General features: G+C 30.1%; 1 protein-coding gene across 1 annotated transcript; it reads left to right on the forward strand.

Moving 5' to 3' along the window:
• The first annotated feature begins 14,149 nt into the window (after window positions 1-14,149).
• Window positions 14,150-18,058, forward strand: LOC140986902 (transcription repressor MYB4-like). The gene is made up of 3 exons (XM_073455302.1): window positions 14,150-14,384; window positions 14,759-14,888; window positions 17,449-18,058. The coding sequence occupies exons 1-3, from the start codon at window positions 14,261-14,263 to the stop codon at window positions 18,002-18,004; spliced, it is 810 nt and encodes a 269-aa protein (XP_073311403.1). The 5' UTR covers window positions 14,150-14,260; the 3' UTR covers window positions 18,005-18,058.
• The last annotated feature ends 349 nt before the right edge of the window (window positions 18,059-18,407 follow it).

Genomic DNA, 18,407 nt, shown 5'->3' on the forward strand with positions numbered 1-18,407 from the left:
TGAATCTAGCATAACTGTCTTTCACACTCAAAATTATTTTTAAGAGGTTCAAGTAAACATAGGAATTCAATAAAGAGTTTTAATAGATAACAACTTTTAAATTCATTTCTTTTTTTTTTCAAAGAAATTTTAAAAAAGTTCATTTAACTTCTTTCTAAACTCTTTTTCAATCTTAACATCAGCTACATCAACAGTTCAGACTCATCCAAGGCCACGCTATTAATTATCTATGCTATATATAAAGCAAGAGTATATCATATAATTTCTCATGGCATATCAGATTTTTTCCCCTAAAATACCCCTTTCCCACAATGTTTCCCCACAATATCATTATTTTTTTGAATGACATGAAATACAATAAAATAAAACCTCAAATATCAACTTTAAAATTATTTTTATCCTCATAATATTTCACACAAAAATTTATTATATATATTAAAAAATTATTTAAATTTAATTGTCTATACGTAATTTTGTTCAAAAGTTTGCTAGTTATACGAAAGAGTAATCGAAATACAATTTTTTTTTTTAAAAAAAAAATCATCTTTTTACTTAGATAACCGAGAACTACTTTATTTAAAATTCGACGTCACACAAACGTAAAAATCAATAAAAATATTGGAAGATCGATATCTGGCTGCATGTGGGTGGGCCTAAATCAGCACATGTGAATCATGTGGTGAAAGTAATTTATCCCTGAAGTTGATATTTTCATGTTGATTGTGGGAATATTTCTCCATAAAATAATCCAACACAAAAAAAAAATCTGCAAAATGCTTTCGAAAAATATATTGGAAACTATATATTAAATAAATTTCATGTACTAACTAAAATGAAAACTATATTTCCGATAAATCTAAATAAACATTAATGAAAAATTAATGATCAATATTCCAATACCAAATTGAATATAGACACACACACACACACACAAAAAGATATTTGAAGGGTTGATAATTATTTACAAAGAAATTGAGTAAAAATGAAACACGATAGTAATATAAAATTTTATTGGATAAGATTATTACTAGCGATATGTCGAATAATGATTTTGATAATTGAAAATAAAAATATTATCTATATATTATATTGAGTTTGATAGTCTATTATGAAATGCAAGAAAATAAACAGGATCCAAAAATTGATTTTTTAGAACTTTTTATTCTAATTTATTATTTGGATTCGGGATTTGAAACAATCAATAACGAAAATAAAAAAATAATTTTCGTTTTCGTTTCATTTCATTTTATTTTTAGATAAAAAAAAATTATACACAACGTTTTTCTAAAAAAATAAAAAAAAATGCCTCAGTACCTCGACCTCGCCTCGACCTCTAATTAACCCTTAAAACCTTCAAATAATTAACTAAAAATATCATCACACCGATGAATCTATCATTGATAAATTGTTTAAAAAATCATAAAATAAGTTTAATTAATTTATTCAACTGATCTCAATATACACCATTTCTTATTATTTAATACAATATTTTCAATTGATTATCTGAATTTAAAATAATATTTTAAACTCACCATTCAATCAATTGAACATACTGTAATCTTCACTTTTTTGCCGAGTCCTAGTAGTACTCTGTACTTGTGTTCCGTTTAATGGAGATATAGTTCAGTAGACAAGTCTTGGAAATTTGCAAAGTACACAGAAAAATGAACCAAACACACAATAATTTAGCTGTTTTCTTTCTCAATTTGTAGGTAAGAACAACAGCACAAGTACAAAGTTGATAATTTCTCCCTTTTGTACACATTCAACACCAAATGCATGGAGGCGAACGCTCCTCGAGTAATTTACTTGTGCAATTCAATTATGAGTAGGTTTTTTCGTAATATGAGACTGGTCAATACTGCTCATATTTATAACAAAAGGTAATATTTTTTTGTGAATGAACAAATAGAATATCTGTCTCACAATTGATATATGAAATCGTATCATATGATGTTTTGTGTTCAGGTTGTTCATTGATTATTATATCTAATTAATAATTTAGTGATTATTATTAAATATTATGGGGTCCCTTGTCTCCCATCGTTTTCGTCTCTTTACATCACAAACCAAACATTCAACTAACGATCAACTATGGTATAAGATTTTCTGTGACTTGTTAAAATATGAGTAGGTCTCTTGTGAGACGGTCATAAGATTTTTATCTATGAGACGAGTCAACTTACTGATATTCACAATAAAAAGTAATACTCTTAGCATAAAAAGTAATAATTTTTCATGGATGATCCAAATAAGAGATCCGTCTCACAAAATACGACCCGTGAAGCCGTCTCACACAAATTTTTATCTTAAAATAATTACTAATTTTTTTGACTCCATCTTCTCAATATTATTATTTATTGTTGCTTGTATATAGATTGAAGGGATCGATATATGACTAAAATTTTAGTAATATAAATTTTTTTTTTGCATTTAATAACTTTATGTGAACAGATTTTTCTTTGCATTGTGAATTTTACGATTTTTGTCTTTCGTTTTTACTTTCTTGATTAAGAATACTTTTAATTAAAATTTATTTTAACTATCAAATAAGGTATTTTAGGATCCTGTAAAGTATTATTTTACATAAGTCCTTGAGATGTTTTAATAAAATAAAATAATAAAAATTAAAAATTTTGATATCATTGTTATTTAAAGATATTTTATTGCAATAATGATACAATTGAATAATATTATTACAAAAATACAAATAATTATTTTCCCACATATTTTAGTTATGTAGCATTGAATTTTGTGATGTAATAAATTTATAGAATTATTTTGATTTTTAAAATATTGAAATAGCATCGTTAAAAATGAGTTTGGAACATTTTATTTTGATGTAGCACCTGTTGTCTGTCCCTTTTTAATCGAAAAAATGTTTTTAAAAAGATTTTCATGAGTTTTCAATATCAATTATGGTTAATCATTCATGTTAAACAATGACTAATATATATGAAATAATTGATACACGAATATAGTTGCTCTTGCGTAGGCTTGAATGGTATCGAAGCCTGTGACCGGTAGGAACTTTTGGATAAATTAATGACAAAATATTATACATGAGATCCACCTTTTGTACCTATGAGGAAAAGCATTAATGTTATATTCACGATATGTACTTTGAATAAGAGCCACTTTTAGATTATCGGTGTTTGTTGATCAATGAGTTAAGAACGATGAAAGGGTGATTGTAGTAATCTTTGCCCTATATCGGCTTAAAATAAATGACTTATAAGTGATTTATATGAACTTCTATAATAATTTGAGCTAATCATTTTTTGTAAAACGAAAATAGATATGAATTATTTGTCACAGTAGTCTGTTATGCAATCACACTTCCACAAAACATGCTTTAGCCAACATTAAAGCTTAGTTTGAAAATTGGGTTGGAAAGAACAGAATGAAAAGGAAAGGAAATTTATAAACTTTGATTGTTAGAGATTGAGAAATTTTAATGTAAGAAAAAGTAATGAAAATGTGGTATAGATTTAGGGTAAAAAAAATTCTTCTAAATATGGACCTGAGTATCCCCAAAAAGAGTGGGTCTCATGTGAGACCGTCTCACGGATCTTAATCTGTGAGACGGGTCAATCCTACCCATTTTCACAACAAAAAATAATATTCTTAGCATAAAAAGTAATACTTTTTCATATATGACCCAAATAAGATATCTGTCTCACAAATACGANGGTATCCCCAAAAACACAGAAAATGTAATCCTTGTCTTAAATTTTAATTCTTTTGTGTATAATTTTGCATTTGGTTGGTTGGTTGGTTGGATGGTTTGATAGATTATTAATCATTTCAAATTAAATGTTTAGTTGTAATTTTTGCATTTATTTTTTATCCATGTCAATTAAAATATTCATTATTTATCTCACATCCATAAGACGATTAAATTAAAATTATAGTATTACTCTTTATATATTTAATTTTTTATATTAATTGTAACGTCTCAGATTCGACGACTGTCTCAACAATATCAAGACGAGACTTTTCAGCGTGCTTACTTCCTCACTCACACGTGGGAGAACCCAAATTTTTGGACATGCAATTATTTTTTTGGTATAAGAATTTATTTTCGAGTTATGATATTATTGTAAAAATAATAAATTCGAAAATATTAAATAATACATGGTATTTAAAATTCCAATTCCAAAACAATAAATACATATAATTCAAAATCCAGTGCAAGATACACGATAATCAATTTTCATAAGACATTGCAAACACTTACTTAATTATATCATACAATTTGTCATCCTCACTCGTCTCTCGCATACAAAAAATACATCCTTTAATTTTAAGAGAGATATTTGGGTCGATTACCTACTTTTCTATTTCTTATCTCATTTCGTAGCTTGACTTGAGGGAAAAATTTTGCATTTCAATATTTTTCCTTTGCAAGATTTATGTTAGAATGAGTGGAGGTGTTAAGAAGGGGATACTTAAATTTTTTTTCCTTGACTTCGAGGATCATAACTGTTGTTAACAGTCAAGATCAAATCTCAAAATTATGGATGCAGCAGACAACTTATCAAGTAAATGTGCGGAAATAGTCCAATTGAGCTCAATGAACCAAAGGCTTGACAAAATCGGACCAAAATCAGTAGACAACATGGAGAATTGTTTATAGAAGTTCGAAAGACAATCATTTCCACATCTCTCCTTCTTTTATTTCTAGAAGGATCTTTTTAAAAGACTTTGACAATTACAAAAATTACAACTACCTAGTAGGCCTTACTAATTATCTTACTAAAACTCTTAGTACAAAACTTAATAGAATTTGCAGATAAAGACTCTTTCTCCACGTTACAAATACTCACACTTCAAATAATAAAGATTTGATATACTTGTGAGCAGAAAACATCACATAAGATCCTTCAAAAGATCATATAAGACTTTAGTGCGTGTGTTTGATAGTATTTCAACAAAGCTTGATTTTCTTTGTGAATCTCAGATGTCATGCCTTGAGATTGAAGCATTCAACACCAAAGTTGTTTAACAATTAAAAATCGTCAAATAATAAGTTTCGTAGTACAAATCTTGACAAAAAATAGTCTATATCATAATCCACCATTGTATTTAAAATGTGATAGAAATCAAAATAGTGCTAAAGCGTACAACTTGAATTTTAAAATGATAAAATAAAAGTGATTTGCATAATACTTTGTAACAGATGTCATAGTAGTATGTTGCAACAAGGGTATGGACGTGATATACGTAGAATGCGAAACAAAGCTCAAAATGTATTATAGATATATATATCATATGACATATAGAACTGAAATTCATCTTATTTTCTATTTGTTATTCATCAGTCCCATATATGTAATTTCATATATGTAATTTTTCCAAGTAGTAATATCATATATTGGTTATTATTATCTACTGTGCCAGAGTCATATTATCATGTTTCGGAAAGTCCTTTGACCATTCATAATTCAAATCACAGTACTTTTGAATATGTAAACATGATTGTGACGAAAATGGACATACCTAGCAAAACAGAAAGAACCGAAGGTCGAACAAAACAAATCATATTGTGAACGATCAATTAAAAACTTACTAATTTATTTTAAAACATAAGCTCACTTATCTTGTTTTTCTTGAATTAACACGTAAACAAAGTTGTTGGAAGAATTCGAACAAGGGCTGCCTTCCGGATGCCTGAAGTGGTTCGAAATGGACAGAATTTCGTGCTTGAAATTGACAGAGTCTTTGCTACTGTAAAGCTCCAAAAATGGCATAGTAATGCCTCAAATTTTATCACAAGCATGAGGCTGTATTTTATAGGCGTAGCTATAGAATCTGAATGGCAGAATTTTAGCCATTATTCAGTGGATATAACTCAATTTTAAGGGCAATAAACAGCCTTTAAGTGGCTGTTACATGCAGCTAAATATCATGTACGTGTCAAAATGATCCTTTAAAATTTTGAAATATTGATTCTAAGTGGCTGTTAAATGACTGAATAAATGAGTCAAAACCACCATTAAAATGATGATAAACGGTGAAAATATGGCGCTTACACATAAATGTTGCTGAATTTTCGAAAAGTTTGTGCCCAATTCTTGGTGCCAAATTCATGGGTCTTCACATCATATAGATAAAAGATATAAACAATTCGTAAAGTCGAATCTGATGTTGCACAATATATGGACTGATATAGTGCAAATTATTTCGATAAAGAAAAACAGCGAACAGTACAGTGAAGAAAACAGTAGAAAAAAGTTTAAAATAAATCAAACCGAGGCCTGTATGAAATACAGTGTCCTTAAAACAGATTCGCCCCCCGATATGTGCTTCGATGATGTACTCGGACGTCTGTTTCCAAGGTGACAACAGAACAACTATCAGTAACGTAGCACGATGCACCACTGCGACGAACTGAAAATTGCCTAAAATTTATCACGAGGGTAGAGGAACAGCAGCCGGAGGCAACCGAGACAAAAAAAAAAGTGTTGAAAGAATGACACAGCAGTAGAGTGATTTTTGAGGTGCTTTTGAAGGACTTGAGGCTGCTAAAGGTCGGTCCATGAAATAATTCTTCAATGCAAGATTTTGTGTCGTTTTTTTTACATGTAACGTGTGCTTAATAACTACTACATATTTGTTATACTTTTTACTTATATTTTAATATGTATTTTACTCGTACCACAGTTTTTTGGCATTATACAATGGGCAATCCCGGGCACTATCTTGAACTATTTGTGCGTCAGAGGATTCGATTGATAGTGTGAATTATTTAGATCATCTCTAATCATAAAATTTATTTTTAGTGTAAATTTTATATTAAAATAATGCGATTTTTGCACCAAATACAACATTCATCTCCAACTCATTTACTTCAAATCTTATACCAAATTGAATATTCTCGAAATAATATTTTTATTTTACATATATTAATTATTATATTTTATTTAATGTATTGTTATATTAATTTTTTGTATTTGTATTAAATTATATTAATTATAAATCATTGAATCAAATTAGTTTTAAATATTAATAATTAACATAAATAAGTAAATATTTTAAAAATCAACCATTATTATTTTAAATTTTTATGATTAAATATCTAATTATTAAAATAATAAAATAAATAGTACACTATAATTTAAATAATATTTATAATAAATACAAATAAAAATTTTAAAAATTTAAAAAAAAATTAATCCCCCTGCGACAAATTTGACGCAAGGGAAAAGGGCAGCCTTGGAGATGGTCTTCGTACAATTGATTCAATTCAACATGAAAAACAAATAGTTATAATGATTAAAAAAAAAACAAACAAATATATTATATATACACAGTTATGCACTGACAGTTCACATGTCGCAAAATAATTAGAGTTGGCCGATGCAATACACCGTCCAACAAACTTTCACGGAGAAATATGGATTATGCTAGATTTTTTTTTTTGGGTAGCTACAAAAAGGTATTCGATAAAATACTAGAAAAATAAAATATACTTCGACATATTATTTAATTATCGACACCATATCATAGTTTAGTTGATATTGTTGTGGTGCAATAATTGTTATTGTCGGATAGAGCGATCGAATTACGACATTTGAGATGTTGCGTGATTTAAAAGATTTGAGATGCTCCATACACAATGTATAACTTTTGGTATAGCGGCAAGCGCTCGGTCTTAAAATTGTTATCAAAATCAATGTCACGAGTTCGATTTCTATTGATCGCAGTGAATGCAATTATTGAGAAGAAGATTGTTGAAGTGCAATAATTGTCTCTTCTGGGTAGAGCGATCGAACCATGAGCTTTAAGCTACCGAGCGATTTAGAAGATTTTAGTTACATCATTACCACCAACTATAAATTTTGGTAAAACGAAATGACAAACACTCAATTCTACAAATATCATAAAATAAGTAAGAGAGATGTATAATATGAAGTAGAAAATTCGAGATAAGTAATATAGATAAATATAACACACACACACATATATATAATAATTTATATGGATAACTTTTGTTTACTTTTAAGAGGAGACAATAGATCTGTCACGCCACCCCAATACGTCGGTGGTCATGTTTTTCAGGTTTGTATAGTTTATCCAATATTTTATTGTAATGGGGTGTAGTGCAGGTTTTTCTCATTGTCCAAAATTAATATTTTTTTAATTTTATTTTATATATTTTTGTATTATTAAAAAACAACCTAGACGTTGTCTAAAATTCTAAGTACTTGATGGTAGGTAGTTTAATTCGCTTACCATATTTCATTTTTTAGAACATTCATATAAAATATTGAAAATGAGCTATCTACCTTTCAATCGACTCAAGTCTTGAATCAACATTCTAACACGTTTATTGCAAGCTTATTGGCCGAGACACTTTTTTTTTAAAAGTAAATATTTCATTAACTTAAATCAAAGACTAATACATCATTTATCTCTAATTGTTCATTTGTTATAGTACCATAATTATTGAATCAGACAACTCATATCTTAGTAAGGACAATCAGTTCTATGCTCGATCAACTGATAAGGTGTCAAAATCAGACGCGATCTATCAACCGATACAATTCAATCCGAAAAATTTAGATTTGGGTTTGTGATTTTTGGGTTCTGTTCACATCGAGATGGACCCGATAGCTGATCCGAAAAAAATGATCGGTTGAGTTGGGTTCGAGTTGAAACGAAATTTTAAATTTTTTTAAAAAAATATAATTAATAAATATTGCCTACATTTTTACATATTGTACGTCTGAAAAAATATTTATTGTATGTTTATATCATAAATTTTCATAATTTAATATTTATTTTGAACATTTTTTATTTTTTAAACAATTGTTTATTTGATTTAGTAAATATACTTTATTTTACTACAATTAGACTTTCAAATTTAAATCATACATATGAGGGAGATTTTGTCATTATGTGTTTAAATTAAAATATTATTTTTTAAAATTTTATTTAATTTTCTTTTAAAATTTTTTTATAAAATTCAAAATCAGGTTGATCAGATTGATTCGGGTTCGGGTTGAGAGTTTTCGGGTTGGCTCGGATTTTGGTTAAGCAATTTTTGAATAGTACTATTGCTCAACCTGACTCAATCCTCTCAACCCACTCGAGTTGACATCCCTATGAAGTGGGGGTGAGCCTATCCCCCTAACATAATGTGAATACTTCTAGCCATTACTCCTCAAATTCACATTTTCATAATTAACATTTTGTTTAAATTATCATTTAAACATTTAACCAAATACTAGGACAAGTGCTAATTCTCATTTTAACATTTGAGAATAATGTCCACAACAGAAAAAATATCATATAATCTCCAACATATTATATTTAAGCATCCTCCAGCACCGACACAAATTTTTAGAACAAATATTTATATAATTTACTGAAATTACTTCGAAACGATGGATTACCGGAAAAAAAGGACAAGTTGCCGGTTGGCACACGTGAAAAAATTGGTCAAAAGTTATATGCAATTTTTTAAGGATTTGTATGGGGTTTTTTTAATAAATAATTTAAAAATAAAAATTTATTTTAAAAATAATTCAAAAAAAATTGCACAATTACTTTAATATGTGTTTACGAAGCACGGATACTACTCCACGTTGCACGGACGCTCCACGTGGGCAAGAATCCGTGCTTACGAAGCACGGATAATGCTCACGTGGAGTAGTATCCGTAAGCACGGATGCTCGTCCACCTCATCCGTCACATCACCTTTTTCGTATTTCGTAAGCACGGATGCTCAATACTACTCCTTTTTTTGTTTTGCCTTCAATAATTATATCGATGTACCTCAATTTTTTATTTTTCCTTTAAGAATTCAATCTTTTGCAAAATTTTCACATGAATTCTGAAGAATGTCTAATCAATCAATGAAAAGTTTACAATTTTTTTTAAAATTTTATAGACGTGTATTATAATCTATATAATGTTGTGAAGTTCGAAATGCGTTCAACAACGTTCAACAAGAGCAGTAATCAAATGATTATCAAAAAATTGTGAACCACATTCTAAAACTCCATAAAAACTCATATGATTCAAGTATGCAAGTACACGATTGTGTATGTAAATATCAGTGTATAACTTCCAAATCAAACTGCCTGACATCTTCACTTTGACAATATCATCAGCGGTTACGGAAAAAACTGTAGATGACATATGTGTCGCTTGTAAATAGAGGACACTAGGCAAAGGAAACATGAATGAACCGATCCCACACTGGAATGAGAGGAATTCTAAAAATTGTTCAGGTATGAGACTGTGCAGTTGATGAGTTCTTAAAATATTTGATAGATACTATTAATATCAAGAATGTGTATCTTTTTCCGGGATCTCGTCACATAAAACTCCAAAGTTAAGAATGTTTGACTTGGGTTATTCTAGGATGAGTGACTCAATGGGAAGTTTAATAGGATACGTATGAGTGAGGATATAAACACGCTTGAAATACTCGTCTTGATATAATGGGGACATTCGTCGAATTTGGGGTGTTACATTGGGTTTCATCACGTTCGAGTAATTTTAATCTGATATCCAATATGTGGGTAGAGATAAAACATATCCGATAAAACTGGGCAGTCGAGTACCCGATAAAATCAGTTTTTTGTGTTTTGTAACCTCAGACTTTGCGTTAACTTTTGTTTAATTTGAAAAAAATTCAAATATAGTCTCATGTTAAGGCTGGATATTCACTTAATTGGAAGGAAATATTATATACAAGGAAGTTTTTCTCAACAAGGAAGCATCTCAATATTTATGGAAGGAGTATCTCGAAATTTATGGAAAGATGATCTCCAAATTAGGAAATGATATCAATCGAATTATGAAAATATTTTTACCACCCTTCTATAAATAGGAGAAGCTTTTATTCAAAATTTTCACCTCAATTTTCGAGTTTCCATATTTTCGAAATTTCATTTCCAAAACTTTGCTCCAATCATCAAAGTTCTGTCCAAGTTCAGAAACTTATTTCTGTCGTTTAGGGGCTTCCAAATCCGATCTCCACCGTTCAGAATATGCTTTCATATGTTTTGAATAACATATCCAAATTTAAGCGAAATCCAACAGTTAGTTTTTCTTTTATCGTATTCGCAAGAAAACTGCTCATATTCTATATGGGACAACATACTTACGATTTTTCGTCCATAAGCAGATTAAAAAGACTTCCAATCCCAATCTCCACCGTTCATAATTTTGTTTGACGTACTTGTGAACTTACAATAGAAGTTTAAGCCCGGTCTAACAGTTCAATAAGGCGCAAGAAATTTTACAAAGCGGCTGATTTTTCGGTAGATGTTCTGCTGTGTTTTCGAAGTGTTGGTTGCATGATTCTTCTATAGTTTCTAAATTCTTCACGTTTTCTTTCATATCTAAGGTAAGTGTGCATGTTTTAAATATGTTGTATATGGATTATTTCGTTTTTGGAAGTTTCGGTCGAGCACCGTTATTCTGTTTCTACCCCTTCTTGATACGATTATCGTATGTTTTATGTTCTGGCACTGTGAAGATTCAGCTGGATATGGGTGGGAATCCCAATATACATAATATGTTTATGGACCTTACACAGTGGGATAGTAACTATTATACGGCTCCGCCCCCTTAAAAGAGTAAAAATTAGGGAATTATATCAGTAAACTATTGAAAGTAGAGGAATCTCAGTGTCTTGGCCAAAATCATGTTTATGGTTATGATGATGACATGTTATGAAAATCATGTTATGCATGATATGATATGTGGTTTTCAAAATTCATGTGTATTTGTTATGTATGTGCTCGGACGGCCTCCGCTTACTGAGTGACGATCATTTCACTCATCTCTTACTCTATCCTCCCTAGATAAATCAGAAGAGAAAATTGAAAAAGATGAAAAAGACCAATTTTGGAGCTGATAATAAGAAGAATCAAGAACTTTATTTTAGTTTTCGCTTAGTAAGTTGTAAACGCTTCGGCATATTTTTATCGTTTTAAGAATCTACGTCGTAAATACAATTTTATGATTGATTATGAGTAATAAACTGGTTTTTGGTTTATGATGTACTACGAGTCTTGTTGTTTTCAATTGTGTGGTTGTAAAATAACGGTGTCGACTAACTCCGATCTCGAGACGTGACAACACCATACATGTCAAAGTAGCATTAATGCCATGTCAAAAAGGACTAAAATTGAAAAAAAAAACGAAGAACAAAAAAAAAGCGGAACAAGATTAAAATTAAACAACATAGACAGATTATCAAAATCGCAAAATATATATATATATTCATGACCAAAAATAAAAATTTCCTCCAAAAAATCAATTTTGTGTTTCTTATTTCTTAATCTCGAATTTTGCTTCTACTTCTGCTTATTTTGATTTTTCTTACCCTTGATATTTTTGTCTAATCCAACATTATAATTTACAGTACATCATCAAACTATATATTTTGCAAATAGTTCAATAAGCATATTTTTTTATATTTTATCAAAAAATTAGTATTATAATAACTGATTTACCAAACACTCTATCTCAAAACAAGAGACAAGTGAATATGACAAATGAGATGGTAGAAGCAATGAAGCGTTTACAATGTTATAAGAAAAGTGATTTTTAAATTTTCACTTTTAAAAAAAAGATAGCTGACTAAATTGAAATTTAACAGAGTACCAAAAGCGCAAAAAGATAAATATATGAGATCAAAAATACAATATTAACAAAAAAAATTTAATTTTTTGTTTCTTAATCAAAATTTTTGCTTCTGTCTCTGGTTAGTTTAATTCAAATATGGAAGTTAGTCTCATTTTAATTCTGATTTTTCAAAAGTGATTCTATTTATTTTTGACAAATAAATAGAATTTTTTGTGAACACTCTTATCCATCCACAATATTTTTGTCTATTCCAAAATTATTGTTGATAATGTATCATCAAGCCATATACTTTGCAAACACTTCAATAAAAGTATTTTTTGTATTTTACTAAAAAATTAGCATTATAATATTGATTTACCAAATACACTATCTTTGAAAAAATATCAGTTTTGCATTTATTTTCAAACACTATTTACTTCTATTTTTTTCTCACTTTTTTAATTACGTTCTATAAATTTAATCATTTCTCTAAAATCATAATCTTTCGCAAACACTCTCTAAATAAACTATGTTTAAGCTCGTCATTCCGTTCAGTATTTGTTAAGAGATTTGAGTCCTTTTTTACGATGCAATTAAAATCAGTGTTTTCAGCATCTTTGGAATATATATACTTTAAGTTAAAAAAATTATTAAAAAATAGAACTCAGAGATGAGAAACTTCTAATAAACCATTCACTAATTTCTAAGCGATATTAGTTTAAGATTGTATTTGAATTGATATATTCGAGAATAAGGATCATAATATCAAATCAATTAATTTGTTTAGACGAATCCATTTGACACTAATTTTTAATTACATGAGTCCCCTCGAAGTAAGATCGATTTTTTCCTCGGCCAAGTTACCACGCCTATGTGTGCTCTGTCCTTTTCATGTCGTGGTATATTAGTGGGCCATTTAATTCCACGATGCTACAAGCAAATTCACCCCATCTAACACATGCAATGTCTTGCTCACCCTCTTGTTTCACATCTATATTTTACTCTCTCTCCACACACACAGAGATACATATTAATTATTATTAAGATTGGAATTTGGCTAGCTCAAGGGTAGGTTTGTCTAAATCTATATATATATATATATATGTAACTCTCAGTTATTTTATCCAAACGATATGGGACAACTAACATATCTTCCTCGTGCACATGAATGAACATTTGGAGTGTGAAGTTTACAAATAACCTAACTATGGGTAGAACGGGTGATCCAACTATGGACAGTCCAACACATAGCGGTGGAATTTGGATTCTGATATCATGTCAAGATTGAGACTTGGACCTAACTCAATCCCAAAAGCTAGCTCAAGGGGGGAAGATTGTCCAAGTCTCAATCTTAACACACATATATATATATATATAGTCACGTGTCACCAACATACTTTATTTATGAAAATTAAGCAAAAAGAATATGGAAAGGAGATAAATTTAGAGTGGGGAAGAACCCAAGTGTGGTGGCAAATGATGCACGTCTAACTTGTGGGGTTGACGGTGAAATACTGCATGCATATATTGATATAAATAGGTTCCGATGGGAATTTAATTCATCAATAGTTTCCCCATTCATATGCTTAATCGTATTTGTTTGATTAAGGGGTTCTTTTCTTTTGTCAAATCACATAATTAAGGAAATCTCCAACTATGAATTATTGAAATGGAAAGTTCCCATTCTTCGGGAGTTAGGAAAGGCGCGTGGTCTAAAGAAGAAGATGTTCTATTGAAGAACTGCGTGGAACAGTATGGAGAAGGAAAGTGGCATCTCGTCCCAGTTAGAACAGGTGATTCCCTTTATAGCATTGAATACCAAAGATTCGTCGTTATTTTTTTTCCTGCGAAAAATTCTGAAGTTTTATGGTCACTTTTCAGGATGCACACTGAGTTTTGTTTAATATTTAAACAATGTTTTTCAATAGTGAGCTCAAGAGAGACAAAATCAACTTCTCTTGATCACTATTATCATTTAATATCTTCTTCTTTTTTCCCGACTCACTCTAGAAAAAGGGTTTTTTCCCCCCTTGATGATCACTTGCATTTGCTGTCTATAGGAGGCTTTTTTGAACAAAAATAGCTACGAAAACGATTAAGAAGATCTTTTGATTATACGCTATTAATCGATCTCGGACGAGTTTCTGATTGATTGAAATTTTTTCAGGGTTAAACCGATGTCGGAAGAGTTGCCGGCTGAGATGGTTGAACTATCTTAGGCCAGATATTACAAGAGGAAACTTTTCAAAAGATGAAGTTGATCTCTTGATCAGGCTGCATAAGCTATTAGGCAACAGGCAAGTGTGTGTGTGTGTGTGTGTGTGTGTATATATATATATATATATTCGGCTTCATTGTTGTTTTGTGGAGATTTACTGTGCATATAAGTATAAGACACATGGTCATTTCATATTTAAATTTTGAAAAATTATTGCATAAAATAATTAGAAATATTGTCTGTGCCTATTTAACCAGAATTTCATACCAACAAATCGATCTCCTTCCGGTTGAAAGATTTACTGATACTCAGTCCCATGTGTATAAACGCAATTCATAAGTTCGTATACTGCATGTGTTGATTATAGCTAGTCGGGGAGATAGTTTTTTTGTTTCCCTAATTGTCCGAACTTAGGTTTTGATCTATTGAATTTTCAAAGTTTGGTTTTGGTTCACATGATTTTAATTTTCGCATAATTCGGTCTAACTGATAAGTCAGACAAGTTAACAATTTATGCTACCACGGTGCTGAGTGAAAGATAGGGAAAAAAAAAATCAAAGTTGGTTTACGGAAACCAGATTTTAAAAACTTAGTGGACGAAATCCAAAATAAAAATATTAATTGAAAAAAATAAGTTGTTTTCTCATTATTAGTCGAAAGATGCTTGAATTCAATTATTTTTCTTTATTATTAAAAAGAGAAATTATCATAACTTTTGCATTTTAAAATTTTTAAATGTGCTCTACTGTTAGTTATCCCACAATCGGTTGAATAAAATCTTGTGAATTATATATATGATCTTGAACAATCTTTTCCCTTTGATATAGTTTTTGGGGTTGGGTTAGGTCCAGCTGGTTCTAATCTTAACACGATATCAGAGTTAGGTTACACCATTATGTGTTGAACTGCCTATAGTTAAATCACATGTTTTGCCTTGGTCATCTGCAAATTTCACGCTCCAGATATTCATTCATGGGCGTGATGAGTGTGTTAATTGTCCCACATCGGTTGGATAAAATCCATGTGAGTTATATATATGGTATTGGACAACTATCTCTTTGAACTAGTTTTTACCCTTTATATATGATTGAGTTTGCCATGTTGATGCATATGATGTGCTTGTAGTCCACATTAATTTGGGACTTGGAATTATTGTTGGTAGGGACCTTCATTTCTCTTCGATAACTAAAAAGTAACATCGACTCTTACATGCGTATAAATATACATATATATTCCTTGTATCTTTCCTGTCCTGTCCTGTCCTGTCCTTTTTCTTTTTTTTTTTTAAATATATGTTACTTGTATCTAAATAATCAATAGAGGTCATTAATAAAAATAGAGTATGTAAATATAATTCACATTTATATAGTTAAAACATTAACCATATGTTATAATTCTATATTCATTCATTGTTTCTCTTGTTTATTATTTAACCCACCAAATTTATGTCAATATGACTGGTTGTGTGGCATGACACATCGATCCTAGCTAATCTAGCCTTGTGATTGATGATTTCTTATTCTATGTATTAAAAGTCAACAAAAATAATTATACAAATTAATAACATTCCAAGAAAATACATAATTTATGTATTTATAACTTTAATATATTTATGTTGGAGTGTAATAATTGTCTCTATTGGGTAAAACAATCGAAATGTGGCGATTGTGATGCTATATGGTTTAAAAGATTTGAGTTGTGTTATTACCACCAACTATAACTTTTAGTAAACGTCAAGAGTTCGGTCTTACAGTTGGTATCAGAGTCAGGGTAACTGGTTCGATTATCATTGATTGCAATGAGTGCAATTATTATGAAGAAGATTGTTGGAGTGCGATAATTGATCATGTTGGGTAGAGCAATCGAAACGTAACGCTTGTGCTACTATACGGTTTAAAATATTTGAGTTGTATAATCAGTTATATTTTTTAGTAAAACGGTAAGCATTCATTCTTGCAATATATTTCGATTTTTTATAATTATGCTAATTACATCCATCACTTATAGTTCGTTCCTATCAACCAAATGATACCTAAATAAAAAGTAATTTGGGAAAGAACAAAGATATTATATCATATTATGGGAAGGAAGTAAGCCATGTTTTACTAAAACTACTTTGTTATTACTTTAGGATAATATTTTTTGTCCACTAATTTTTCCATTTCTTGGTTTTGTTCAATAAATTTTCGGTTTTTTAATTTTGACACAATAATTTCTGAATTTCGAATATTTTAATCTATTTATTACTGAAATATTTAATTTTCGCCAAAAACCATTTATTAAAATATGGTTAAAGCACATTTTGATATCACATTCATTGAATAGTTATGGTAAAATCCATACAACTTGTAAGTTTATTTGATTTGTTCCATTTTTTTTTAAATTTTAAGTTACTTTCAAATAAATTGAAAATCAAGAAATCCGCAAATTTTTGGCAATTTTAAATTTAGTAATTGTCTCATCAACTTTTTGAAAACTTTTGCTTTAGCCACTGTATAATCAACTTTTCTGACCAAAAATGAACAAAATAACCAAAAATGAACATTCCGCAAACAGATTAAATTTTGTAAAAAAAAAATCGATGAAGTTATTTTTCGAATGGTTGTTAATCAACTTGCTTGATTCCAATCCCGAATCAGATGGTCGCTGATAGCTGGAAGACTCCCCGGAAGAACAGCGAACGACGTAAAGAACTTCTGGAACACTCGGATGAAGGAAAAATCAGGAGAACGAAAGGGACAACCAATCCAGAAAACTATCACGAAGACAAACATCCTACGACCCCGACCTCGCACCTTTTCTAATCTAACTATCCAGGATAGGCCGAGGACTGAATTGCTGACAGATCACAACCACGAACCAAATAATCCCAACAAAAGCATCATCAACAACAACGATAATAAATTAGAGCCGTCGTCTTCCCAAGAAGCCAGTGAATATATCCGTTGGTGGAGCAACTTGCTTGATGCAGCAGAGGAGGATAAATTGGAGAAAGATATCCCACTTCTTGATGATAAAGGAAATGAACCTGGATTATGGACTCGACGTATCAATCCCGGGGGATTGATGGATTATGGGGACGACTCTCTACCAGCAAGTGAAGATTTCGATTTTTATGACGACGCTTGGGAGCTATTAGGGTTTGGAAATCATCAGAATAATATTCTTCAAGATGGCATGATTCCGATTGTGTAGACATTAAGATATCCGTTTGGTGCTGTTGAATAAGATCGATAAGGCATAAATTTTTATTAATTTTAGGTTTGTCTCATTTTTAGTCATCCAAATTTCATCAATTGGTCCGCAATAATTTAAGAGTAGGTCTCTTGTGAGACGGTCTCACGAATCTTTATCTGTAAGACGGGTCAACCATACCGATATTTACCATAAAAAGTAATACTCTTAGCATAAAAAGTAATATTTTTTCATGGATGACCCAAATAAGAGATTCGTCTCATAAAATACGACCCGTGAGACCGTCTCACACAAGTTTTTGCCAAAATTTAAAGTGCATGTGGGCCACATGTATGAGACATCCTTCTCCACCAAGCTAATGAAAATACGATAAAATTAATATGATACGATGCAAATTTTATAA

Source organism: Primulina huaijiensis, chromosome 10 (assembly GCF_012295235.1).
Source record: "Primulina huaijiensis isolate GDHJ02 chromosome 10, ASM1229523v2, whole genome shotgun sequence".
NCBI classification, from domain to species: domain Eukaryota; kingdom Viridiplantae; phylum Streptophyta; class Magnoliopsida; order Lamiales; family Gesneriaceae; genus Primulina; species Primulina huaijiensis.